Source organism: Lissotriton vulgaris, chromosome 6 (assembly GCF_964263255.1).
Source record: "Lissotriton vulgaris chromosome 6, aLisVul1.2, whole genome shotgun sequence".
Taxonomy (NCBI): Eukaryota; Metazoa; Chordata; class Amphibia; order Caudata; family Salamandridae; genus Lissotriton; species Lissotriton vulgaris.
Window position 1 is genome coordinate 566108834 of NC_141694.1, and position 27554 is coordinate 566136387.

At 40.7% G+C, this 27554-nt stretch overlaps 1 protein-coding gene across 11 annotated transcripts in view; it reads right to left on the reverse strand.

Annotated features, from left to right (window-relative positions):
* Positions 1-27554, reverse strand: part of SNAP91 (synaptosome associated protein 91) — a 742345-nt gene that overhangs the window by 41741 nt on the left and 673050 nt on the right. For all 11 annotated transcript variants that reach the window (XM_086926569.1, XM_086926565.1, XM_086926568.1 and 8 more), the window contains 2 exons: positions 20389-20472; positions 20204-20308 (listed from right to left, as the gene is read on the reverse strand). In XM_086926569.1, the coding sequence (XP_086782695.1) occupies positions 20204-20308; positions 20389-20472 (189 nt within the window). The remainder of the gene's footprint in view (positions 1-20203; positions 20309-20388; positions 20473-27554) is intronic.

Sequence of the window (27554 nt, forward strand, 5' to 3'; positions counted from 1 at the left end):
AAAGGAACCATTGAAACAGAAAAATGAAACCTGAAGATGTAATGGAAAATAATTACCTATATTTCATCAATTGTGGGCACCATGACATTAAAACATTACATCTGGTCAGAAAAGAAATGAAGCAGGGTCTAGGTTTACCATATAGTGCCCCAGGCCCATTCTGTCCACATCTGAAGCATGAGAGTCTCAGTTGTCCCTGCCAGCCCATAGACCGGGTTGTAATAAAATTGTCCACACTGTCTTGAGCGTATACAGCGGCAGTTGGCCCGTGCCCTCCTGCATACTTAGATGTATCTCTCCTATGACCTCTTTGTGTACATCTTTTCTGAACATCAAGATGTAGCAATAACAGGATGAGTCTGTCATTTAGAAGAACAACATTAGCTAAAAGTAGGAGTGGGGGCTAACTGGGACGTTCCACAGCTTTAGAAATTACAAGTGACCTCTAACTTTTTGTAATCTTCTGCTTTCCCAAAGGTTTCTGAGAAGCGACGCAAATTGTTTTCGATAAATGTTCAAATTTTTGTTATGATTTACGGTCAAACATCTGACATACTCAGATGTAGTCAGCAGTTCCTCATTAAAATAATATAAAAGAGCGGTGCTCAGTCCATTCATTGACCACATCGCATAGTGAACTTTCAGGTCACGACGTGTGGATGTGCTCTTGGTCAACTGCTTAATTTATAATTTTCTACTAAGGTTGTAATGCTTATTTTATTTTGAAGTTCATTTTTTTCTCTCTCTCCATTGCATTACCGTGATTCTAAACTTACTAAGATTGCATGTTTTGGCTCTTCGTCTAAGATGTGTCTCTAACACTAGTTACTTGCAAGATTACTTAGAGTTCTTTCTGATTAAAGATCTGCTTTTGACATTCATTGTTTACATTTGTTTCTTTGAATAAATTATGCCACTCTGACCCAGTTTCTGCATTTCACACACGTCTTATTATTTTACATAGCATGGGGGATTGCAGAGAATAGAGGATTTACATGAATAGGGGGTTATAAGATAAATCAAAGCAAAGCAGATGTTTTGCTTATTAATGTAGTTGCTGCAGATCTACCAGCCGCTAGCAAGGTTGCAAATTCCCATAAGGTATCTTGGAATATTTGTTACAAATAATTTTACTGGACGGTATCATTTGAATTATGAGGCAATGCTGGGAAAAATGAATGGGCTATCTGGAAGCAAAAAAAATCTAGGGTGAAACAGTGTTTTACAATTAGAGAAAACACAGAATGCATTAGCACTTCCCCACATACAGTGCTATTAGCAGGCAACCGTAATAGATATGTTGGCAAGGATTTTGGATGGGAACAGGGTATTTGACTATTTGTTTTTAACAAGAATGGTACAGGAATCTGAAATAAGCCTACCAGCTTTTATTAAAACAGTGAAATAACCCCAAAAGTCCAGATACAAGGTTCCTGCGTGTCCTTACTAAATCTTAGCATTTTACTTTTGACTGTTCATTTTTGCTCCCGGAGAGCAAGGTGTGGGGTTATTGCTATCGGACATGGAGTTTAAGTACAAAAGGTATTCAAGAATATGGAGATTTTTATTTATGGGGTAAATCTATCTGTTGGGAGGAGCTTCTCTCCAGAAGAGGGGTACAATGCAACCAGTTCTTTTTAAGCTTTGGATGGATAGTCAACTTCTTGGCAGCTAATATGTGTGTTATAAATTTTATAGAGCGCACAGCTGCCCCAGCAAAGGGGCGTCCCAGCCCTAAAATGCAGCTGTCATAGGCAGATCGGGTGACACGCAGAAAGACCAATTATGCAGGAAAAAGATAGGTTTTTATGGCTTTACGGAATAGCATGTGGTTTTGGATACTTCTGATACTCACAGGGAGAGAGTTCCAAAGCTTCGGAGAGAGGGCACGGAAGGAGCGCCCTCCTGCCCATACCCTCTTAACCTGGGGTACAACCACCAGGTGCTGGCCCTTGGAGCGCAGTTTGCGGGTGGGTATGTAGGACTTAAGGAGATTGGCCAGAATATCAGGGGATTGGAGATTCATGATGCTATGGCCGATACAGAGAGTTTTAAACTGGATAAGTTTCTCCACCGGCAGCCAATGAAGTCTGCGGATAGAGTTGGTGGTGGAACAGGTTCACGGCAAGCCGAGAAGTGTCCGGACCGCAGCATTTTGTGCTGTTTGTAGGCGAAGTATCTCTGCTCTATTAGCCCCTAGGTATAGGGAGCTAACACAGTCCAGCCTGTATAGTATTGTGGCCTGGATGATCACCTGACGGATAGTGGGATCGAAGAATCCCAACAATGATTTAATCCCACGTAGGAGCCCCAAGCAGACCCCGGCTACCACTGTTGTTTGAGCCTGAAAAGTAAGAGTGGAGTTCACTCATATGCCCAGATTTTTGACTGTCTTCTTTGGGGCAGGCGGGAGACCCAGAGTGGAACAGTCAAGGTTTGCACGCTAAAAGCCATGCACTGTTTAAAAGCAAATTGATGGATTTCAGTCGAAGGGCTTTGATAGAACGCAATGTAATTTATCAGAAAGGGACTGGTATGCTATCTCAGAGATTGGTTATAAAACCTTACGAGATACACATTTTAAAAGAAGGTCACTCTTATCTCGATGGATGGCCTATTATACCCCAGTAACTCTCCATACAATTGACTCATTGGTCCCCGATAAATGTTTTCGCTGTCATCGGCGGGAGACTGGCTCAACACGATTTTTACTTGATTGAACCTAGAAAAATGTTTTTTTTAATTATTAGAGGCAATTAGTCAGGGTTTACACTCTAGAATTATCCCAGAAGCAAGCTTGGTGTTAATCAGGGTCTCCAAGGAGACCCAGTGGTTTAATAAAGGAGGGCTTTTTTATATAAATTGCACTGACAATTGCACGCTCCTTTATTCTGCAGAACTGGAGAACCAGCCTTATTCCATTAGTTTAGGGCTGGAAGGCAATGATGACACGCACTCTGAAATTTGAAGTGGCGTATGCAAAGTGGGTGGGGTTTGCCAAGAGGCTTAATGCCATATGGTATTATTGGGAGCAGATTGCGGGAGCCCCCAATCTAGCTATTGAAAGCTTGCTTACTTTTTTGAAAGAGTTGAATCACAGATGGTGTGGTATAGGAGCTGGAGCAAATGCGCCTGAAAAGTATCTCGAACAAATTTGCACTTTTACACATCACATATTATATGCACAAATTCCACTTTTCACCCGAGTGCATTTAATTGTTGTGACATGTGAATTGGTATCCTCGCTCTGGTGGGTGGGCTAGATAATGTTGCACTTTATTTTGGCTTTTTTGCACAAAACCTTATAATGTCTTATTGTATTGATCCCTGCACTTTTTGAAATCATAATGTATCTATTTCTGCTCCCTAAAAATAGGAATATTGTTTTGTTGCAAAACTGGTCAGAGAAGAACACAGTCTTCTGCAAGGAGAAAGCTGTGTCCCTAATTTAACCAAACGTGTCATCTGGTGTTGACAGGGTAGGCTACACCCTTGACACTGGAAGGAGGTTAGCCCTACCCATGAGGCCCAATATATTTTTGTTCTTGAGCTCACCTCCGCTCTCCTTTTTATCTTCTCTAAAACAAGTTGTGTACGTGTTATATCAAGTTGTCAACAGAATGACATGACAAAGTAATGTTTTGATTACAGTGAAGCTTCCTGTAAATATGAATATTTCTGCAAAAGTAGTTAAAAAGTGCAACCATTTCTCAAAACCATAGAATTGGCTTAGGATAACACTATCGGGGGTATACAGAACAGGATGTGTGATTTTCCAGCCCACCAGGTCACTGAAGACCTGGGTCTCTACTTTTCAGGGTGAGGACCAGTCCGCATAATTAGAGCTCTCTGCTTGCATGGAAGGTGTGTATTTGTCACTGCTGATGCAGAGTGGGCTGCTATGTTTTTCTGGCCCACTCAGAATTAGTTTTTCAGACGCAAACCTCCAAAGTGCAGATTTATTTCTGAAACAAAACCACTCAAAGGCTGTGGCACACAGCAATGTTTTTTAATTGTAGTTGGGGACAATTGTGAGTTTTCCTTCCTAAATCTGCCATCCCTTTCTCTATGCTCTGTGAACACGTACATATAAATACGGTAATCTTCAAGTATGCTGTAACAATTTGTGAACAAGTGAGGAGAAGCAGGAGTACAGTGATTTATGTTGCTGATGAACTGCAGCAAGGTGGTGGGAAAAATGGTGAAGTAGAGGCTGGGCCATCACTGCAATAAAACAAGAGAAGGCAGAAGCCCAAGATCACCCCTCCTCAGAGACAGCAAATTAAAAGAAACGTTTTTTATTAGTGGCGGGCCAAACATCTTTGTAACGTGTGAGTCTAGACAGAGACAACAACACCATACAACAATTCCATGCATAATGATATTTCAGCAGGTATTACTGCCCCCTCAGTCTTTCACTGCTATTATTTGGTGCCCAAGCACAACAAATGTGCTTTTTTAAAGGGAGACAAAGTCCAAGGAAGTGATTTAGTACAACAATTTACAGACTCCTTTGTACTGCCGCTTGTAGCAATCATATTTTCATAATCATTGTTTGAGATTAGGGAAGAGTCAGCAGAACCCCGTGCAAGAAGGAAGATTCAAATTAGCCATTTAACTTCTTTGTCTCTGGCAGCAGCTTGAGTAGGCCATGAATTTGATTTAGCTATGTGGCAGTTAGGGAGGCAGCGAAAGAGAGGGGTGGATCTGCACTTCGGCATATGTCACTTTGCTCAGAGTCCACAACTCAATTTAAGGTGGACTCGTGAACAGCTGCAGATAGTAATAAGAGGGAATGGGTTCATGACTGGTTCTTTCTTTATAAGCAGCCATAATTTCGGAGCTATATTAAGGTTAAAATATACTTAGAGGTATAAAGAAATAAACACAAGGAATGCAGTTCAAGGTTTTATTTTGAAGAACTGTATGTTGTGGTTAAGGGTGAAATGATTAGTTATAATATCTGAATTAAGGCAGTAGATTCACCATGAATATTACAATAGACCTTGTCAGCTCCAAGTAAATTTCAAATATATACAACGATTTGGTCTAAAAATAATAATTCAGGGATCGTAGTGACAATTCTGGGTATGTTACAGCAGACTAGAGGTACAGATAGGCTCTACAAGTTATAATTCATTTTAGTTACTATTCTTGGCAGCCAGCAAGATGGCTCAGTTAAATACTCCAAGTTCTCTTGCTTTAAAAAATAAAAAGCTAGGAGTGTATCGTTGTACTTGAGTGGATGCTGTAAAGCTAAATCCTCTTGCTATTGGTGCATATCCTGTGAACCATGTACTTGTGTTGTAAATGTATAAAATCCTAGTACATAGTAGATGGCGGAACCTTCATAGAAATGCACCTGATACAAAAATTTCCACTATTGTAATTTTCCCCTTATTTAAATCCTTTGATGGGGATTATGTGCACACCGATAAGACACCCGCCATCACAATGACCGTTCTAGCCAGAACTTTAGACATGTAATGAGAAAAAGCACAGGTGCACCATAAATTAGGAATGTCCTAAAACAACACAATTATCGCAGGAGCACAAATAGGGATGTCCAGAGGTCTGGTTTGTTTGAATGCTTTATTTTTCAACAGAAGAAAAACGAACAGCCGACGCGTTTCGTCCCGGATGGGACTTCTTCAGGGCAAGAATAGTATAACAATTTGTTGGCGGTGTATGTAGTCATGAAGTGGAAGCCAGAGGGTTGCGGTCCGTTTCATAATCTCTAATCAAAAACTAAATCAAACTATCACTGATAAAGTAAGGAAAATGTTGATCCAAATACAGGCGAGCATAGATGAGATGCACCAGTCATAAGTTGTGCACCTAAATCTGAAAATTAAAAATGGAACCTTCAAGTATCGAGTAGGAATGTATTTAGAGATCTCTCATTACTTCTCCACCGAGTTTCGCAAAGAGAGTAACAGCCGGAAATAAAAGCCCAGACGTGGTATCCCCTCAGTCTGTATAGCGCCTGATGATCAGGCGCTATACGAACTGAGGCTCTTCGTTTTTCTTCTGTTGAAAAATAAAGCATTCAAACAAACCAGACCTCTGGACATCACTATTTGTGCTCCTGCGATAATTGTGTTGTTTTAGCACATTCTTTATTTATGGTGCACCTGTGCTTTTTCTCATTAAATGTATAAAATCTTTTGCCTAATGTCCTATAAAAGGAACTGCTTCATCTCCGTTGTATGGCTCATATTTTTCCTTTTTTAGAAGGCAAATCTATGCTGGACTTTCTATGGATCTTTATGTTTTGTTACTATATGATTATAGGCTAAATTGATTGATGGTCTAGCCTATACATTTCTGTACTTATTTTCTTTAAGTACACTTTTAAATTTCAGTCCTTGTCTATCATTCTTAATGAGAATGGTTACAGCCTTTAATATGTATTAATTTAATAAAGTAGAGACTGGTTCATCAAGGAACATTAAAGTTCGTTTAGGGACAACACCAGTCCTGGTCCAAGCCATTGGAGTGCATTGTGCAAGTAAATGAGATACAGATTTGAGCTCTGACAATACATGATAGGAAGTATGTTAGATTTCAGGACTCGTTGGGTTAATATGTGGCTTAAAGGAGAAATCTTCATGAACCGAAAGAGGAGAACCAGGTTAATTATCTCTGAAGCTGGGATTGGACCAGTTGATTTAGGCCATTAGAAAAAGGTGGTGATGTTAGAATGGCTAAGCCCCGCACCAAAATATTTACATCAGACAACTTCCTGATCGTTTTCAGGCTTCAACTCAATCTCTTGTCACATTTACCCAAGTCCTCTCACTTATTCCCTTCATCAGCTGTCAGCCACATTCGCCTAGAAAATAATCATGAGTCCTGATCAAGATTGACAGATATCAATCATTCTCTCAGTTTCAGTTTATAAACTTTATTCGACAGTTTAAAAAAACGTCATAAAAGTACACAAATAAAATCGTACATGTAACATTACACAGGGAAAGTACATATCATCATGGGTTGTTTTCAGGGCATACAGAAGTCAAGCAATAAAAAAAACGAAAAAATAGCTAAAAAACCATACTTTTTCTTGCAGCAACAGATTTCAGGATAAAGGTTGCGATAAAAAAACACAGATCCGGGCTAGCAAGCGAAAATAACAATTTCATGGCATTTGAAGTGGAAGACACAGAATATTTTTTAAATAACGGTTTCAGATAAACAATACGTAGGGCTTTATAAAGGGGGCAGATTAACATAAAATGAAGGGTACTTTGTTTGGTTAGTCCATCACATGGACAAGCAGATGTTGGATCATTTTTCATTTTTGGAAAGGCCACAAGATTGTGGACAATACCAAGTCTAAATCTGGATAGGACGAATTGGTGAGATTGCCTGTAGATTATTTTAAGATAGGTAGGCAAACCAGGACCCTTGTTTGCATTGGAGGAATAGAAAGCATGGGTTGAGTAGTTACTTGTATCTGCTTTCCGTTTATCGAATTTTACCCTCATAAATTCTTCTTTCACCTCCTTTTTGGATAAAGTAGTTACAATCTCGGGGTCTTTACGTACATCCAAATCAAAGAGTTCTTTAAAAGTAGTGGTCACATACTTTATCCATGGTATATACTTGAAATTATCCAAAAACAAACAATCTTTGATAATGCTCTTTGTGAAACTTGTTTCGTCCTTCAGCCAAATAGACCTCCAAACCAGGAGAGGTCTCAATTCGATTAAATCGGCTATATGGTCCAACCTTAGTTCCTCGTGGACCAGGTAGTTAGATGCCGATGAAGGTAAACAAAGTAGCCGTTTCAGAAACAAATTTTCCAGAATTTGCAAGTCTTTGTTAGACCCGTACCCCCATACCCCTGAACCATAAAGTGCTATTGATGAACATCTGTGTCTATAAATGTTTAACATTGCTGGAATCCGTCGGCTGCCCAGTTTATTGGCAAAACGGAAGACACCTAGTGAAGCCTTCCCCATCCTGGCTTTTATGTTAGTTTGCTCAGGTGTCCATGAGCCCCGACTGTTAAAAGTAATGCCCAGATAACAGAAGTTATCTACAACCTCAATTCTGTTATCTTTAAAATAGAAAGACTTAGGGTGATTCACCTTTTTGCCACAGACCATTATAAATGTTTTAGAGTTGTTAATTTTGAGTTTCTTGCCCTGAATAAAATCATAAAAACAGTTCATTAGCCGCTGGAGGCCGATTGGGGTTCTAGATAATAAAACAGTGTCGTCCGCATATAACAACACTGGGATTGGTAGGCCACCTGCTTGTGGTGCATCTGCTTGGACCTGTTTTAATTCTTGTTCCATAGAATTAATAAAAAGGGAAAAAAGCAAGGGGGCCAATACGCACCCCTGCCTAATGCCTGATTTTACCATAATCTTTCTCGTACACTCTCCTGCTGGTCCATATCGAATCTGTGTGGTAAGGTTGGAATATAACCTAGCTAAGAAATGGATAATAGCTGAGGGTGCTCCCATATCAAGAAGGGTTGTCCACAGCAGGGAATGATTCACCAGGTCGAAGGCACTAGAGATGTCCGCAAAACAAAGAAATAAGGAGCCGGATTTGACCTTAGTATATTTACCTATTAAAAGGTTGAGGTTGATGCACTGGTCAATGGTCCCCAAACCCTTTCTAAAGCCATATTGGGATTGTGCCAGGATATTGTTATCGGTCGCCCACTCCTCCAGGCGTAGCAGTAGTACCCGGCTCATGATTTTAAGGGAGGAGTCTAAAAGGGAGATGGGACGGTAGTTTTTGGCCTCCCCTCTATCTCCCTTCTTATAAATCGGGATAATAACGGATTCGCTCCAGGTTGCCGGGGTGGAGAAATCAGTGGCAGCATTAAAGACCTGGGTCAATAGGGGGCTCCAAAGGGCCAGATCATGTTTGTATAGATCTATCGGGACCCCGTCAGGTCCTGGGGCTTTACCTCCTTTACTAGAATTAATTGCCGTGACTACTTCTCGGATGGTGATTCCCAAAGGCTGCGGGGTCAGCTGGGGATTCATACAGATTTTATCATAAGACTCCTCGGGGGGGTCAAAAATTCCTGAAAAGTAACGGACCCAGCTATCTTCGCTTACTAATGCAGTAAGTACTGGGAAATCTTCTTTCTGGAGGAATGGGGCATTAATAGTACTCCAAAACAATTTACAGTCCCGGAGAGCTGCAGCACAATCCAAATTGTCCCAGGCTTGTTCCCGGAGTTCGTTTTTCCTGCGTTTGAGTTCTATGTTATAATTGGACCGCAAGGTTTTAATCACTTCCCTGTCTCTTGGGAGATTGGACAGTGCTTGCTTAAGAGTTTTTAGCGCTGTTGTACAGGCTTGGTCGAACCAGCCAACCTTATCCCGTCTAGAATTGGTCTTATTGTTAGTAAAAATTCTATTAATAATAGTGCCAAGATCCTCAAAATCCGCTATAATACCCATAGGGAGGGCATTGACTTCCAGACAGCGAAATATCTGTCTGGAACCACCTACCACAACTGTACTATGTAGTTTTTCTGATTTTTCCGTACACCACTTTATCCGGGTTCCATTAGGCCTACTTGGAACAATATTGTCAACAACCCTGCCTGTAGGCGTAATTCTGGGGCCCCAGATAAGAATAGACATAGTTAGGGCATTATGATCGCTCAGACAATAGTCCTTAATGATTGGCACTGTACAGAATGGCACCAAAAGGGTTGAAATCAACAAATGGTCAATTACAGACTCAGTATCCCTCCCTTTGAACGTTGGAACAATATTGCCCATTTTATCAAGAGCTGGTTGGTGAATAACTAAATCAAATTTTAACAGAAGACCATTAAGGGAAGTCCCATATGGGGAGTGTTGAAAATGTGCTAAATTCTCCCCCGAATCCCCATCAAACCCACAAACTGGGGTTTGAGAGTGCGGGCACGTTCTGATGTTGAAGTCCCCTCCCCATATGATGTCGTAAGATGTGTGGGATTTATTACAGATTTTATTTAAGACGGCTTCCAGTTCGTCCACAACCAGGGTGCTGGTAGGATCAAATGTGTTATTGTAATGATTGATCAGTAAAGTGTTCCTACCCTTTTTGGCTTGTAATTCCAGAATTTGTGAATGGGTGCCAACAGTAGAATATGAACCTACAGTTATCGGGAGATCAACTGATATAAGAACAAGCAGGCCCCCTTTTGCCCTCCCCATAACAGATTCCTGGGCAACACAGTTATAAGAAACAAAGCCATCAAAATGAATGTCTATAGTGGACCATGTTTCCTGTAAACATAAAATATCAAACCCAAGAATAAGTTCCCTCCACCCTAGAGCCGAAGCTCTCTGACGCCAGCCAGCTATATTCCAGCTCACCATGGAATACCCTTGATCGCTCGGGGTAGATATCTCTTCTAAGGGAGAAATCATTGTACATCCCCTATCAGCAATAGCCTCATCGGGTGGTGAAAGGTGAACTTCAGTTGGTTTATCGAGAGTTAAGGGGATCGGATAGATCAGAAGTTATTTTGCCAACCGTTACTGGTAAGGTATAATACTCCACAGTAGCCCCGCTATCGACAGAATTAGTCTCGATGGGTAGAGGGGGAACAGTGGTGTAAACACTGGGTAGTCAGTCGACTCCTTCAAGCCCATCAAGACAACTATATCGATTATAATCCCAGAAGGTGTTCTGCGGGGGCTGAAATGGGGGCAATCTGGTATATCTTGGGCGAAAAGGCCTTCCCCTACGTTCAACCCTAGTCCATTCATTGCTTCCATCATAGTACATGGGGTTAATAGGTGGTGGGAAGAAAAAGGAGACAGGGAGAGTCTGGATAGTAGAATCTAATGACCTATTAACACCCGCACATATGTAAGACACTGTACGTGGGTCTCTAAAACTGACAGTGATACAGTCTCCCTTAATGGATTTAGGGGTTTTACCAATCCATGGTACCCTCCTCACCATGATAACTTCATTGTGCAGGTGTGCCGGTAAGGGTCGGTTCCAATTAAGCCATTTTATAACTTGGTTTTTAAGGGAGTTAAAGGTTTCAGTTTCGCCCCTATCTAATGGAGGTGCTCCTGCCAGAATTACCATAAACCGGTTGGCCTCCGGTGGGAGGTCAGGCCGTCTAGTTCTTGGAGTTTTGAGATCTTCGGGTGGAGGCCCTTGGGTATCAATAGACATAAGTGCGGGTGGGATATGCAAACCTGGGGGGGGGCCTTGGATATTCTGTGGGGCAACTAGGCTAACCGAGTTAGAAACTTGGGGAACAGGTTGGATGCTTGTGGTCGTTGAAACAGGAATTTGGGGCACAGTAGTTGGAGGAATAATTTGGGGAGTAGGCATGCTAGGAGGGAGACCAGAACTATTAGGCTTGGAGGAGTTAGCTAAAAGTATAGAAGTTGATTTCTCTATATTAGACATTCTGAAATCAAGCCTATCTAGTTTGGCCTCTAGTGGAAAAATAATCGATTTTAGTAGGGTTGCTATTTTATCCATAGAAATATCGTTACTGGGTAAGCTCCCTTCCCCGTTGGAATTCAACAATACAGATGCTCCATCTATTCTAGCTGTTTTAGATGCCCTCCCGGTATTTTTACCCTTACTGTTATATTGTCTCTTCTGTTTCTTAATAGCCCCTTCTTTTCCCCCCTGAGTTGTAAGGAGGGTAGAATTTCCATCATTTACAGGGGTAAAGGAAACATTTGCACAATCGGAGACATGGCTAGAATCAGCTATGACGATGGAGGGATTAGATATAACAACAGAATCTACGCTTAGCGGGGGGCAGAATCGGGAAGTAAAAGTTGGGCATCCACCACAGGCAAGCAGTCAGTAGGTCTTTCAGGAGTTTTGGCATTAGCAAAAGGGCCCATACTAGAACGTTTAAGAGACATTAGTTCCTTGGACAGTCGTTTCTCCAGTGTGACAATTTCTTTGTCAATAATGTTATTGGCCCTAGTAAGAAACTTCTCCATACCTCCTGCGGCAGATTGAGATCCTCCAGCCAACAGGGATTTGCTCCTGGTTTCGCGTCCGACCATGATCCACAGGAAATCAGGCAGCAGGAAGATTTAGGGGGGTAGCCCGGTCCGGTCACTACTGGGCACAAACGGGCCCGCTCTTGGCCCGGTCTTCGCCCGCTTCTTCGTCCGCGCGCGTCCCGCGTACGCGTTCCAGGCGTGGTTAAAATATAGAGGAGAGAAGGGGGCGGGAAGAGGAACCACGTGCGCGCGGTGGACGGCGCTAGCACTTCTGGACCTCGCAGTCCCGCTCCCAAGGCAGATTGCAGTTCAGGCTCTCCCCCTGCCGAGGTGACCGAGCCGATGTGCTCCCAGGTCGCAGGATAGGCAAATTAGAGGGCTCCGCAGCAGTTCTTGTCCCCAAAGCGTCTACAAGCACAGAACAACACTCCACACGCAGCTCGAGCGGCACCCCGATCATTCTCTCTTAGGGTAGTTTTCTTTTAATCACACATTTCTCAGTATTACAGGAGTTCACAGAGGTTTCATTCTTTGGAATCATCTGGGGTAAGATGTGTTTTTGTTGTTGTTAAGAATCAGAATGGGATGGGGTGACCATTTTTGCATTAATCCATGTAGATCTGTTTCATTTTAGACTGGGTAACTGAAAGATAACTGACAGATTACTGGGAAAGGGGAGTAAAAATAGACACCACACCTTTGGTGACATGTATTGGGCATGGATTTAAGTGATAGGAGTGACCTATCAGAGATTTGCTTGTTTTAGGGAAGAAATATAAGCATAAATGACCATATTTAGCTAAAGAAAGCCTTAGATATCTACCATACTAAGTTAATAAAATGATAATAATACATGAAATAATAATACAAACACACACGCAGGCATATAGAGGGGCTTTGGGACCACCCTTACAGTTATTGCATAGCTGGAGTTTCATTCACATTTTGGATCAATCCACAGAGAAACATATCAATGGAGCAAAGGGTCACTCCTCTTTAGCCACTGGATGTTGCCTGTGGCATTAATGCTTCTAGATGAACACTAACTCAGCATCATGGGCAATACTTGTTATAGTGTAATCCTAAATTCTCAAGTTGGCATATTCTCAATGTTGATACATCTAAAACAGAGCTAATCCCCAAACCTATGTTTGTAAATATACATAACAAATCTATAAAGGACATTATTGTAGAATAATTGGGTGTTCATGTACAAAAAACTTCTCTCTTTTTCAATCTAGTGCTGAACAGTGCTGCCAATTATAGCTTCTAACCTCAAATGATGACGGGCGGTTTCTGTTAATACCATTGAAGGATTCAGTGCAGGTAAATTACACCTATATTGTAATCCTGAAAATGTAGATCTCAACTTGCTTTTTGAATTTCATAATAGAACAAGTCTTATCAGGTTTGATCCCCTCTTGTCATTACGATCAGTATAGTAAGTACAGTTATAATGGTTAAGGATCATACTTTAGGTGACACTTGCATGATTTATGTAAGTTTTTAATCCCTTTTTTCATTTTTTTGTTACTTTGTCTATGGCAGCATGAGCCGCATTATGTCACTTGTGTGAAAGAGACTGTGTTGTATTGTTATTCACTTATCTTTTGTATTTCACACCACTGTTCATGTTCAGTCCTCTTAGACCATAATTCCAGGGTATTCTCTCATGGTTTTAATGAATGTACATAAAGAATACAGTGTGAAATAGTGCGTTTAAACTCTAGATCACAATTTTTGTTAATATTTTTTACTCTAGTAACCACTGGTATGAAAATCCTGAAGAAGGCTTTTGCCAAAACGCTTTGGTATTCTACAATCATTACCAGTGCCTGCATATACAGCCTTAATCATATGCAAGTTGTAGAACGACAATACAGATTACTATGAAAACAATACACAGTTTGATCACCCATAACATATAAATTTGTGTATTTAATTTGTGTTGAATATATACTTCTCTCAGGTTATACTGAAATCTACATCAATATGTGGTTCTAATCTGTACAAAATGTTCTGAAATGTATATCCATTTATGCATTGAAGTCAATCATGTATGAATTGAATCTATTTATATACATATATAAATATATATATATTTTCTACCTTTGAAAAAAACAAAAAGAAGATCAATAAAAACTAAATATTTTTCAAAGTCACTTTTTATAATGTGTATTATGTTTTGAGTTTCTAGAGTTTTTATGCCTTCCTAGAGTAAATCAGCACTGAGCCCGGTGCCACAGTTTTTCAAAATAAAAACTGAAGACTATCACCACCATAACATCAATATACTATGATTGTGTTTAAAAATAAACCCCCAATGCAAGATGTCCAGAATAGTCTTGCAAGTTCTCTTGCCAGGGTTTAGAAAGCTCTCAGGTTTGTGCTGGTATTCTGCCTATAGTGATATGGATGAGTTATGCACGATGAGATACTTTTCAAATATATAAAGGCACTTAAATATTTAATGACAGTTAAGTCCTTAAGTAGTAGCTCCATTCCAAGTTGGCTGCCATACTCACTGCGTTTTAAACCAAGAAAACACAGTGCCTCTCTTTGAGTATGTTGGAATGGGTAAATACAATGCCAATGCATACCACGATATGTGCACGTCAGACAAAGGCAATTCCAATAAATGCAATGCTAATTGATTGTCATAACCTATGCCTGCATAACAATGTCAATACCCATAAAAGCAATGTCAATGTATGCCATAATCTCTGCCGCACAACAGGTCAAATCTGGCAGTAAGAATGTCAATGTATGCCATAATCCATGCATGCATAACAGTGTTGTTACCAATAGAAACAATGTTGATGTAGGCCATAATCTAGGCATGCATAACCATGTCAATACCAGTAAAGATAATGACGATTTACGCTATGACAATTTACGCACAATGTTGAGAATGTTGGTAAAAAGGAATTCAATTACTGCCATATTATTTTCAGGAGATCTAGTGAACTTGTATCATTGCATTTACCCAAGGTGACCCCCCCAACTACCTTGAGTCAGAGGTACATGGTCAGACAGGTCAGAGGTGGTGTCTCACTTAGCCCAAAGACAAACACGCACCCAGGGAAACCCCTGATCAATCCCACATATAGATAGTTGCACCACAAACAGGTCCAAGGAAAATGGCCCCAACATGTTTGGACAAAGGCACGCATTCACCAAAAACTACCACAAAACTAATTGACACATGTAGGTAGGATCAGGACACAACATCCACACCAAACGTAGTGATCACGTGCTCCCTACACCATACATCTGGACACATACACACTTGTCCACACTAGCTCTCCCTTAGGTCCAGAGCCATCTGTGTCCTTTTCAGAGGCCCAAACTTGTTAATTTATGACTGAGATGCTTTTTCAAGAATACAGAATGGTTTTATTGTAACTCACAAGATATAGATATTGTCAGTCGAAACTTATGCAAAGGAACACTATCCCGGCCACAGTGTTTAATTAAAGCAACTTTTTCCTGTTTTACTAAATGCCTCTAGTCTTTTCATTATTTAAGGTGAAATCATTTCAAAGCAACAAGTAGCTACTTCATTTGAGTACGATAAGGAGTGAAAAACACTTCCTCCATCCATGCGCTTAGTCATCCAATTATTTGTGACAATATCGCTCAGATGGACCGATCTCCCCTCTCCTACATGAGCCTGTGCGTGTCATCAATGGCAGGGTCTGCACAAGGACAGACAGCAGCATGATCTAGAACCATCCAGCACTGCTTTCATCACCTGCTTCTGCTGCCTGACCCCAGATATCCAAATTAAAAGTGTAAGTATGCAAATATGTTACAGCAAGTCATTCTGTCTTGTTATGTAATGCTGTTGATATGGTTTCCCTTTGGAAATAGTGATCAATAGTCTGATGGTGAATACTACGAAAAAACAGTAACTTGATTTAAAAGTAGGGCCTTTTGTCTGGCAATAGTATGACCTGCACATGCCTTTCTCAGTTTCAGTCATATAGAGCATGAGAGCCAACCACCTCCTGGTGGTGCACACAAAATATTAACCAATTTTGCCTTCAATGCCTTATGGTGAAGTCTAGTGTGTATCAAGAGAAAGTTGAAGAATCACATTGACAAATGCCAATGTGTTCTAAAACACTTATTGCCATTGCTCTTCGCTTTAAATTTATCAATTAATCTATGGAAGATTTATTTGAATAGAGAGTGAAACTTAAACCCTTCCAGCATCAGTCTATAGACACTCAATGACTGAATAATATTGTGTCATGGGACATAAAGGCCACATTCTATGAATATCTAGCTTTTATATTTAAAGATATTAAACTGAACCCATTTGAAGATTTCTGAAGAGTGGCACGCCCAGGGATGTGCAGCCACTTTAGTTGCAGTATTGAAACTGAATATATCCTCCTCTTTTCATTGCTAGATACTTTTTCTTTTCCTATTTGGGCTGAATACATATTTCAAACAGGTAGCTTTTTAATAGATACCTCATGCCCAAACCAGGGAGCAATTTTGCAAGCCCCATGCCATTCTGGATGGCAATTCCACACCAATTAAACACCTTTGTCACTGGGATCAATATTTACTGTGAGCAGTAGTATTACATCACTCTGAAATATTGAGGTTGGAATGAAAATAATATCAGCAGGTCCCTGCTCCTTGGCCACTATTAGATCTGCTTCTGCATCTGCATTTGGTTCACCACCTTGCTTCCATTCCTGTTATAGTGAGAGCTTTACATGCCTACATCCGGATCACATTACATGCTTATTATGCCACCATCACACTTGATAAACTAGAAGTGAAGAGTGAGTATTTCTTTTCAATCTTGCTAGTATGTAGCATTTCATGTGTTAGTTCTGCGACCGTATGTGCGCGTTTAGGTGGGTGTTATGTTTTATTAGGGGTGTGTGTGTGCTGTGGGCTTTTAGGTATGCAGGAAAGTGTGCAGGTTAAGTGGACTTTTATGCAGGTAGGTGATCATGTGTGAGAGTGCTGTGGTCTTTTAGAAGTGTGTGGGAGTGAGGGGTGTGGCTTTGTGGTATGTTTGATTGGCAAATTATGGGGTGCTCGGTACGGGTGTGTAAGGAGTGTTATAGTTTATAGAATATATATGTGTTTTTTTACGGGTGTATGTGGGTGTGGTTTGGTCTTTGCAGAATCTGCTAGGAAGTGCTTGCTTTGACCTTTACAGCGTGTGTTTTGAAGGCGACTAGGAAGTCAGAGAGCGGGTGAGTTTTTCTCGCTCTTGTTTGGGTGTGTGTGTGAGAGAGAAAGAGTACGTTCTGTGGTCAGGTAGGTAGAGGGTGTGTCCACACTGTGGTATTATAAGTAGGTAGGTATGGTGACCTTTTTAGGGAGTGAGTGTATGCTGTGGATTTGCAAGTACGTTTGTGTGCAGTAGCCTGGTAGGCAGGTGTGTGTGTGTGTGTGTGTGTGTGTGTGTGTGTGTGTGTGTGTGTGCATGTGTGTCTGAGAGTAATGTGGTCTGGTGGGTAGAGAATTGTTTTTTGTATCGCTGTCCCTTGGCTGTCTATAGAGTAACAATTGATATAGGTTTTAAAAAAACTTAAATTAAGGAGCGCCCATTCAGTGTCTCCCTAATCATAACTACTATGCTCATAACTCAAACAGCTGAAATATTTACAGCAAACCCAAAAAAGTATGCAGTTCTACTTTTATGGTAAGTGATATATAATGTCATACAGTCCATTTTTTTTTTACATATTTGTCTATTTTTTTAAAGTATTGTAATACTTCATAGGTAGTACCGACGGGCTCAGTAACTTTTTAAAGAACATACATAGACACATACAATTAATTTTTCCAACCCATTACTACTTTAATACAGTGGTAATATGTATGGAAATAAATACAATCTACTACTTACCTATATCTAAAGCCCTAACCAAGACCACATACAAAATATGGTAAAAACAATATAGTGGTCTTTTACTTTTGTAAAGGCAGCAATAAGCCAATCATATGCTTCCTTTTTATCTGCATGTACCGCAGAATACCATGAAGTTACCACAGTATACGGGTGGCCCAAAATGTATAACTAAAGGCCAGATTTATCATTGTACTGTGTTACCCTTGCGTCACATAGTGTCTCCAGGGCAATGCAATACTCAGATTTACCCACAACGCAAGGCCACTGAATTGCTTGGTAAACTGGAGTAATGCAAGACCCTGAAGTCCATGACTTGCATTACTCTGCCCAGGGAATGCATTCCATGGGTGGAGAATGGGCGTTCCCCACACATTCACCCATGGAGTTTGCTACATTCCCAGAATTACTAAGACTGATAAACCTGGGAATATGTCAAAATGCTACAGCTTCCCGGGAGAAGTACAAAAACAATTCTGCTTGCAATGCAGGCACCCTTGCACCATACCACATGGGTGCCACGCAGGGAGAGAGCAGGAATGAGTCATATCTTGATAGATATGGTGCACTTCTACCCTCTCCTATCACGCAACACAGCACAGCAAGGCAAGGCGTCTTGCTATGCTGTGTTTCGTGACATTTTAATAAATCTAACCTATGCTTTATACCTTATAACTTTAATACCACTTAACCAATGTTAGCTCTACTACAAAAAGTCACCCTTTCAACCTCATTTGTTTAAATCCTTGCCAATTTTCATCAACATCTGTTCAGCCATGTTCACATTAAGCCTGTTTTAGCTAGTTTCAACAACATCCCACTCCACTCTATGCCACAACACTTCAATCTAGGACACGTCACCCTATCTATGACACTTTACTACACAACACATCACATCACACCACTCTAACACATGCCATTCCACTCTATCCTACTCCACTCCATGATACCCACTCAACTGCATGATATGCCACTCCACTCCACCACACACCAATACTGACATGCCACTCCACTGTATGCCAATCTACTGTATAAAATCCTAGTTCATTCTATGCCACTCTACAACTCTCCATTTTAAGAAACTGTACCACACGCCACGCCACTGTACCACATGCCACTCCACTGTACCACACACCACACACCACTCCACTGTACTGTACCACTCCCAACTCTGCCCTACAATAGAGCACTCCGCTGTACACTATTTGATTCTACGCCCCTCCAATGAAATCAAGGTAAAACTTAACTCCCAATGAAGGTGAAATATTGGTTTGCAGCAATATGCATATGAGGATTGTTAACATACAAATTTCTTTTTAAAGTTGTAACTGGGTTGGATGTGATTATATCCCAGAAATATTGACATGAGGTAAGGGCCAATAGAGGACAGGAACTTTGACGCATCCAAGTGTGAGATGTATTTGAAAGTTGATAACATTAGATGTACTGGGTAATTCCAAGCGTTATGGAGAAGAAAAGGTTTTATGACCAGTGAGGAATGAGATATATATATATAATTTTGATTTATTTATTAATGTTAAGATTTGTTTTTTTTTAAATGAACTACGATTGCCAGAATGCTTTGCAGGATAATTGAAACTATTGAAGGACAATATAAATAGTGACCAACGATTGTGGCCATCTGATCAAGACTTGTAGTCAAAATGCAACAAGATGGCTTTAATGTATTTGGTAAATAAATACCAGAAAGCCATAACCATTTCCGCAGCGCCTACCAAGTCTGCTTGGATTTTGGTGACTGGAGTGGTTACCCCAAGAAAAGCCATCGTCAGGATTTTTTTAAGTGCGCTGAGGCAGCAATTCAACCACCTTGGGAGTGAATATATACAAGACACAACCATATTTTATTTCTTTAAAAGGTTGAGGATGTATTCAAAATGCTCTACAGAAGAAAATAAAGGTAATGAAACATGAGTAACATAGGGAAAAAGGCAAAATATGGTACCAGGAAGACACTGATAACCCCAAAACTCCTCAGCTTGGGATTCCATTGAAACAAGAGCCGATGACATTTAGAAAAGGTAACTTTCCATTACCAGGAAATTAAACACTTAAAATCTGCTATACTTAAGAGCATAAGGTAGTCTGTGTGTATGCTTAATTCTATACATTCATTAAACAGTTACCTTATGGACAAGGCAATGCTGTCCTCTTGCTGGTATGGTCAAGCTCATTAGATTAGAGGTATAGAAATAACCTAATGCATTAAAGAATCTACTTCAAATTAGCCAAGAAATTCTACTGATTCAATCTCTTTTACTGTCTTTAAATATGGAAAGTGTTTTATTAGCTAATTGAGTAAACGGCATTAGCAATAATTGAACAGGTGTTTACTTACTGGTGCTGTGGGTACTGCTGATGCTCCAAAAGGTGGTCTCATTCTGGGTTGAGAAAACATCATTGGTTGCTGCGGCATCATTGGTACATTTGTTCCAGCAGGGGGCTGAATAAAGATATAACTATTAGTAGGCCACGCATCATTTGAAAACTCATACATGATCTCTTGCACAGACTTCTACTTACCATCCCAAATCCTGCTACAGGCTGAGAAACAGGGCTACCGCCTGCTACAGGTGTGGCACTACTCGTTGGAGGACCCGTACCCTGCTAAAATGAGTAATAAAACACAATGTGTATCACCCTCTAGATAAGTGTGGCAACATGTATCACAATCTTTTGCCAATTAGATGCATGCAATGAGAAGCTGCATTAAAATGTTAAACAGCAATTATAAATCAAACAGGTCTCAACAAGCACACTTTAAATGACGTTGTCGAAGCTTTGAAGTGATGTCAAAAGGATTAGGATGCAAATTAGACATTTTTTAAACTTCCTAAAAGGGACCTCTTATAATGAGGAGTTTGCATTCCATTAGCTATAATGGTTCGTATATGGTTTATGTTTAACTGAGAACTGTCTCCACAGTTCCCTATTGAAGTAAGAATGTTTAGATTTCTCTTTTACAGCCGAGCTGAAAGTAGAGGCTGTGTTTCACTAATAAAGAGTGATCAACTTTATGCTGGATTTTATTACTTTGCAACAATTTAAGAGGAGTTGTAGAGATTTATCTTATCACAGGAACAATACCATGTCTTATTATGGGGGGACTCATCTTCAATTTAAATGTGTCACTATGGTTGCCCTTGTATACTTTCAAGGAACATTTTGGTGAGAACAGTCGAACTACTACTACTGGAGACTGACTTACCTTTCTTTTACACCTTTGAATATTTTGCGATACCTCAAGAGTATGGAGTTACCTGCTTGAGTGCACTGTTTTATTTAGTAAGAGAAGCGTTTGGAAGCACGTCACCTGGAGCACGCTTGTGAGCATGGAGGCATTGGCTCGAGTGTACCTCATCCTGTGTGGTGCGTGTGGATTTGCATTTTCATTGGATGATTGCTCGAGTGCACAGAAGGACCAGCTCAAGTGTATTACACTGTTGATTGGTGGAAAACACAACCTATTCTATTGGATGTCAGGCGGCAGAGTAATACACTTCAATTGTATTGCAAAAGTTATCTTATAGTCGTGTTCACTGGACAATATGTCCTGCTTCTTGTTTTGGAAAAAACAAAAACAAAACAAACTGATTGGCTGTAGTAGGGAATAAGTCCATTTGACATAATTTTACACTTTTTGGGCTGTTGCTGTTCCAGCTCATTTTCGTTGGCTTACATTTATAAGTGTACCTTTTCCTCTGTTTATTTTGGGGAATGAAATATGCATCATGCCATTTGAGCCTATGACATTTTTACAAAATATGGGAGACCCTCCCATTCCATGGATATGTTGGAAGGAAGAGTTTGGGACTTATTTTAAGGCCATTGATGGGGAAAGGATGGGAGCAAAGAGGAAAAAAAGCATTTTCCTCCATTGTGGAGGGTCTGAGGGTCAAGGTGTATTCAGAACTTTAGCACAAGTCGTATCGTTGTAAGGTAAAGGAGCTATTGATGCTTATGAGGAGGCATGTTGAGTATGGTTTATCTATTTAAACCCAAAATGAGCAGTGCATTGAATAGATTTACATGTTATACCCATGCACATATCGAAAGGCAGTCTTTGGATGAGTTTCTCAATACAGTGAGGGACCATTCAATGGCATGCAATTTTGGTCCCATGACGATGAGATGATTAGGGATCAAATAACAGTACATGTCAATAGTAAAAAAAAACATGAACAGTTGTGAATCATGGGTTATCCCAAAGCCACTGCTACGGCATTAAAGCAATAAGAAAAATAGAGGTCTTTGATAAATAATAAGAGTGTAAATGTCAACAAACTTGAAGAAGTGTGCACTGTGAGTAAAACAGATGTTTGTAGCAGCAACAATGCTCGCATACAATTGGGATCTCGTGGAAGAAAGTTGAGAAGGATGGTGTATGTTACAGATGCAATGGAAATAATCATATTGAATCATTTTGCGCGGTGTTCTGGAATAGCAAGGAACCTAAAATGTGTGGGTCATTTTGCCCACGTGTGTAAGGATGTTAAATAATGTTATGCTGCAGAGAGGGAAGGTTTCATGTATTACTATCCATGGGGATTCCAAGTGTGAGTGTGGAATGTAGGAAGAAAGTGCAGAATTACAGTATTGTATTGTCTGTCAATGATCCGTGTGTTGGTGAGAAGAGTCTGCTAATCAGGAAACCTCCTAAATGTAAAGCTGGGAACTTGGGCATTGAATTGGAGTTGATGGTTAAATCCGGCTCACTCACGACCATGATCACAAAGAACTACGTTATGGAGAAGTTTGAAAATGTTTTTGATCTTTAGAAACTATGAAGTTTTGATATAATTTCTGAATGTTTTGATGGTGCCACTATTGATATCATTGGTTTTGAATGGGTCAAGATGTAATTTAAAAGGTAGAAGTGCTAATATAAAGGTTTATGTGGCTGAAAAGGGAGTCAATATATTAGGGTGGATGGACCTATAGAAGCTGGGAATCATTTTGAAGCCCAGAATGATGTGGATAAATAATCTTACGTATTCAGTAACTTTTCTCTTATAGAATTAAAATCAAGAAAGGTGCAATGCCTGTTAAACTAAGCTAAAAACGGATACCAAATAACATAAGACAAGAACTCAAGAATATATTGAATGAAATGGGGGATGAAGACCTAATTGAGGAGATGAAGTCATCTGAATAGGGTGTCTCCCATAGTTTTAGCACGCAAGGCGGATCACAAACTAAAAGTGTGTGCGAATTTGAGAGCACTAAATGCTAATATTGTAGTAGATTGCTACCCCCTTGACTAATATCAATGAGGTGGTTTGTATGCTTGAAGGTGCTAAAATATTTTCCACATTAGATCTGCCTGCCACCAGATTGAACTTACAGAAGACTCAAAACATTTAACTGCATTCCTTATGCAGCAAGGACTATATCAATTCTAAAGGATGCCATTTGAATTAGTTTGGCGGAATCAGTGTTCCAAAAGGCTATGTTCCACATTTTCAGGTATTTGGACAACTTTGTGAAGTGTTTCCAAGATGATATTTTGATATTTTCAAAGGATGAACAAGAATATTGGGAACATATTAATGAAGTATAGAAGGCTGGAAAAAAACATTGTTCTGCTGTTCTGTTGATTATTTAGGCCATTCTTCGTCTGGTAATGGAGTTGTGCCCAAGACATCTATTGTAGATGATAACATCAATGCTCCTGTACTAGAAAATATATAGCTCCCCTCATTCAAAGAGTTAAGTGAGTATTACAGCAAATCTTAAGGAATTTTGCGACAAAATTTAAACTTTTGGAATTTGTGTGGCATTTCAGCGTGTGAAGAAACATAATGTGGTGGCATCTACGTTGTAGTATTTCTGTTTAAACAAAAAGTATATCATTGCTGTGGAGCTAGCAAGTATGGAGTTGTTTGTGTGATGACAGAGGTGTGGTAAAGAAGAGTGGAATGTAGCTTTTCCAGCCAGGACCTTAAATGATGAGGTATGCGGTGATTGAAAAAGAGTTGTTGGCTTGCATGTGTGGTTTTGAACATTTGAGAAATACATGTGAGGGAAGTTAATTCCCATTTAGGACAGATCACAGACATCTGGTGAACATAGATCACCTGATAGGGGGTGGAACGCCACTGCACACATTGTCATATTAACTTCAAGGCTACAAGAGTATTGTTTTCAGGAAAGTTCAAAATGACTTATTGCTTATCAAAACTACCTTGCCGGTTGGAGGATATAAATTTAAGTGTGACTGAACAAGGCATGATTGCAACTATAAAAGATGTAATTGCTGGGACTCTTGAATCCATTACAGAAGAGAGTGAAATGAGGAATACATTATCGCCACACATAAGCAATTGACGGTTGGCCTAGGAAGGAGTTGATTTATCCAGAGTGATTACTATTTTTCAAGATTTCAGGAGAATTGAACACAGAAGGTGAATTACTATTCACAGTGTTAATTTGTAAACAAATAAGTGCCAGGGCCCTCGTCAGGTGGCCACTGCAGGTTTCACCACCCATTGCCCCATCAACGTTGCCACTGACAGTACTAACATAACTACTAACGATCACACTCTTGTAAAGGTAACAATTTAGACTATTGCAGGCCTCCAAAGCTATAAGAGTGGCTTTAGTGGCAGATATTCGTAATTGTTAATGTATATTAAATTAATAAATAACTGTTGTCATACTTGTTTCAGAATTTCATACATGCCAGTGTTGACAATCAAGCTCTTGTGCCGAGCACGGGAAACCACTGGCTCAAATTAAGCACTGATTCAAAGAAGGCAACTATATTCCTCCAGTTGATATGCAAAAAGTGATTTTTTGTATAGCTCATGAAGCGCATATTTGCATGTTGGCTATGAAGAGGCTTATCTGAATGTGTTTTTGGTAGCCAGGTGTTGGACTTGGTCCTCCATGAACGTTTTGCCTTTCTCCCGTATTTTTTGTGACCTGTTTTTGGCTGTTTTATGAGTCTGGGCACTTTACCACTGCTGATCAGTGCTAAAGTTCATATGCTCTCCCTATTGTAAATTGATGTATGGATTAGTGACTCCGTGATTGGCAGGTTTAGTTTACTTGTCAGACCCAAGTACAGTGCACTGCGTGTGCCCAGGGCTTTTAAATCAAATGATGCTGGTGGGCTTGCAGCACTGGTTGTACCACCCACAGAAGCAGTCTGTAAAGTGTGTCTCAGGTCTGCCATTGCAGAGCCTGTGTGCAGTCTGGTACTGCCGTGTTGACTGGGCAAGAGCATCCATTTGGCAGTCCCTAAACCTTCCCTTTTCTGCATATTAGTCACCCCTATGGTAGGCCCAAGGGCAGAGTGCATTGTAGGTAAAAGGTAGGGCATGCCCTAATGTGGGTGGAATGTCCTTATAGTGAATTACAGCCATTTTCGTTTTTAACTATTGCAAGGCTACCTGTTTACCATAGGCCAGAATTGGCAGTTTGATTATAACATCTTATAATCCTAACTGACTCAGGGAACCAGGTAGAAATTCAAGTTTAGTAAGCCTGAACTCAACATGATTAAATACATCTTTTAGTGAGGGTGGTTTTAACATTCTGTGTTTGAAAATACCACTTTTAGAAAGTAGGTATTTTCTTGCCTAAATGTCCAAGCCTGCCGCTACTAGGCGGTGTTTTCCTTCTCTGGAGTTTGAGTGACAGGGGCTGGGGGATTCAAGGAGACAGGGTGAGTCAGCACAAGCTGAATTGAGCTATATGCATGTAAATGGGTGGGAGGAGTTGCACCTGGGCCCAGAATAGGGCTGTGCCTGCCTTCCACAATGCTGGCTCCACCTCCTGTGGTGCGTCTGATGTCCCTGGCCCACACTGTCAAAGGAAAGAAGTCTTGTTAACAAAGTGCTCTAGGACTTCACAGAACTGGTGTGGACTCGGTTCAGGGCCCTCTGCATTCAGAGGACAAAGGATTTGCAGGTATAAAAATGGGGACCCAGACTTCAGAACGTTAGATCACTTTTGGGAAACAAGAAGAACCTTTGCTAAGGAGAGGAACCACAGAAACTGAGGACACTATCCCTAAGCGGAGAGCTGTTTGGGGGATTGGCCTGCAGTGGTTGCATGACTGCCAAAGAAAGGTGAAAGGACTTTGTGCTAATTTCAAATCAACTTGTAAAGGATCTCCCAGGGCTTGAGATAGAGCTTGCCTCCTGCTGAAGTCTCTGAGACAACAGACTTCACCAACCAGCTCTCCTGCCTTCCCTTGCTAGGAATTTAAGTCCCTGATGTTGAGCTGGGACTTCTCAGAGACTACGTGTTGCTGGGAGCTGAAAGCGCGACTCAAGATGAAGAATCGTGTCGCCGCCGCAGCAGATGTCGTCGCATCACCGGAGAAGAGTGTCGCCGTCGCCACAGACACCGTTGCATCACCGAAGAAGCGTGCTGCTGCTGTCGCCATCGCATCACCCGAAGCGCCTCGCATCACCGGAGAAGAGTGTCGTCATCGCAGCAGAGGCCACTGCATCATCGGAGAAACGTGTCGCAGGGCCTGTGGTGGCACAGAAGAATCGTTAAGTCGCTGCACGGCCATTGGGCATGCACGCATCATTGTCGCATCAAGAAGAACACGCCATTTTGTTTCACTGCACCAGATCTTCATCGCATCACAGCGCTGCTGTTTGCATCGCCACAGAAGTGCAGTAAGAAATCAAAGCATCACCTCCCCACGCGGAGAAGAACCAATGCATCCCCTACACAGCAGTAGGGACCCGACGCATCACCGTTCTTGCGTGTAAGGAACCGACACATCACCTTCCCTGCAACACTTTTTTTGTATAACGTTACGCATCCAAAGGTACATTGAACTCAATGTGTCGCATTTTACATCTAAAGAGAACTAAGCTATTTCTACCATTTTTAAGTACAGTATTGTGGATTTTTGTCGTTCGTAGTCTTGTGTTAAGTCTATATAAAAATACTTATTTTTTACTACAACTTGTGTGGTGTCCATCTGTAGTGTTGTCACTGGGTTATTGTACATGTTCACAAATGCTTTACACACTGCCTCTGAGATAAGCCTGCCTGCTAGTACCAAGCTGCCAAAGGTGTGAGCAGGGGTATTTTAGGAGTGTACCCCGTACCCTGGCTAGACGCAAGGGTCCCTATTTGGTCAACGGTACCTACCTCTGCCAACTAGAGACCCCTAAATCTAACACCAGGTATGGACAGGATGGCAGACAGGGTAGGAAGAGAGTGTTATCAATGTGTTAATGGTGAGTATTATCAAAGTGTTAATGGTGAGAAAATCCTAAAGGTTAACCTTGCAACTTTGAAATCTGTTGCATAGTCTAGATTCCTGTGGGAAAAAATTGTCTTTCACATTTCTGGCCCATTTTGTTCTTTACCCCAAGAAGCTAGGTTTCCTAGGGTGGCAAGAAGTACACTTTGTTGTGCAAATACCCAGTAGTAATTGAGTTTTTTAGGAGACTTTTTCTAGAGAACAATGTCCTAATGTTTTAAATAAGGACAATGATACTCAGCTAAAGCCAAGAGAAATTAGGAGTTTTCTCAAACAATGTGTAAGATGCCATGTCACTAACGCGTTCTCTGAACCAAGCAGAAATGGATTAGGAGAGAAATGCAAACCTGTTTTCAAAGGATGATGTGGTAGAAGCACGTAAGTGTAGTTGTCAATGGAGGACTGTGTTGAGGGAAAAAAGTTGAATGTATCATATTACACCTCATACTTTACG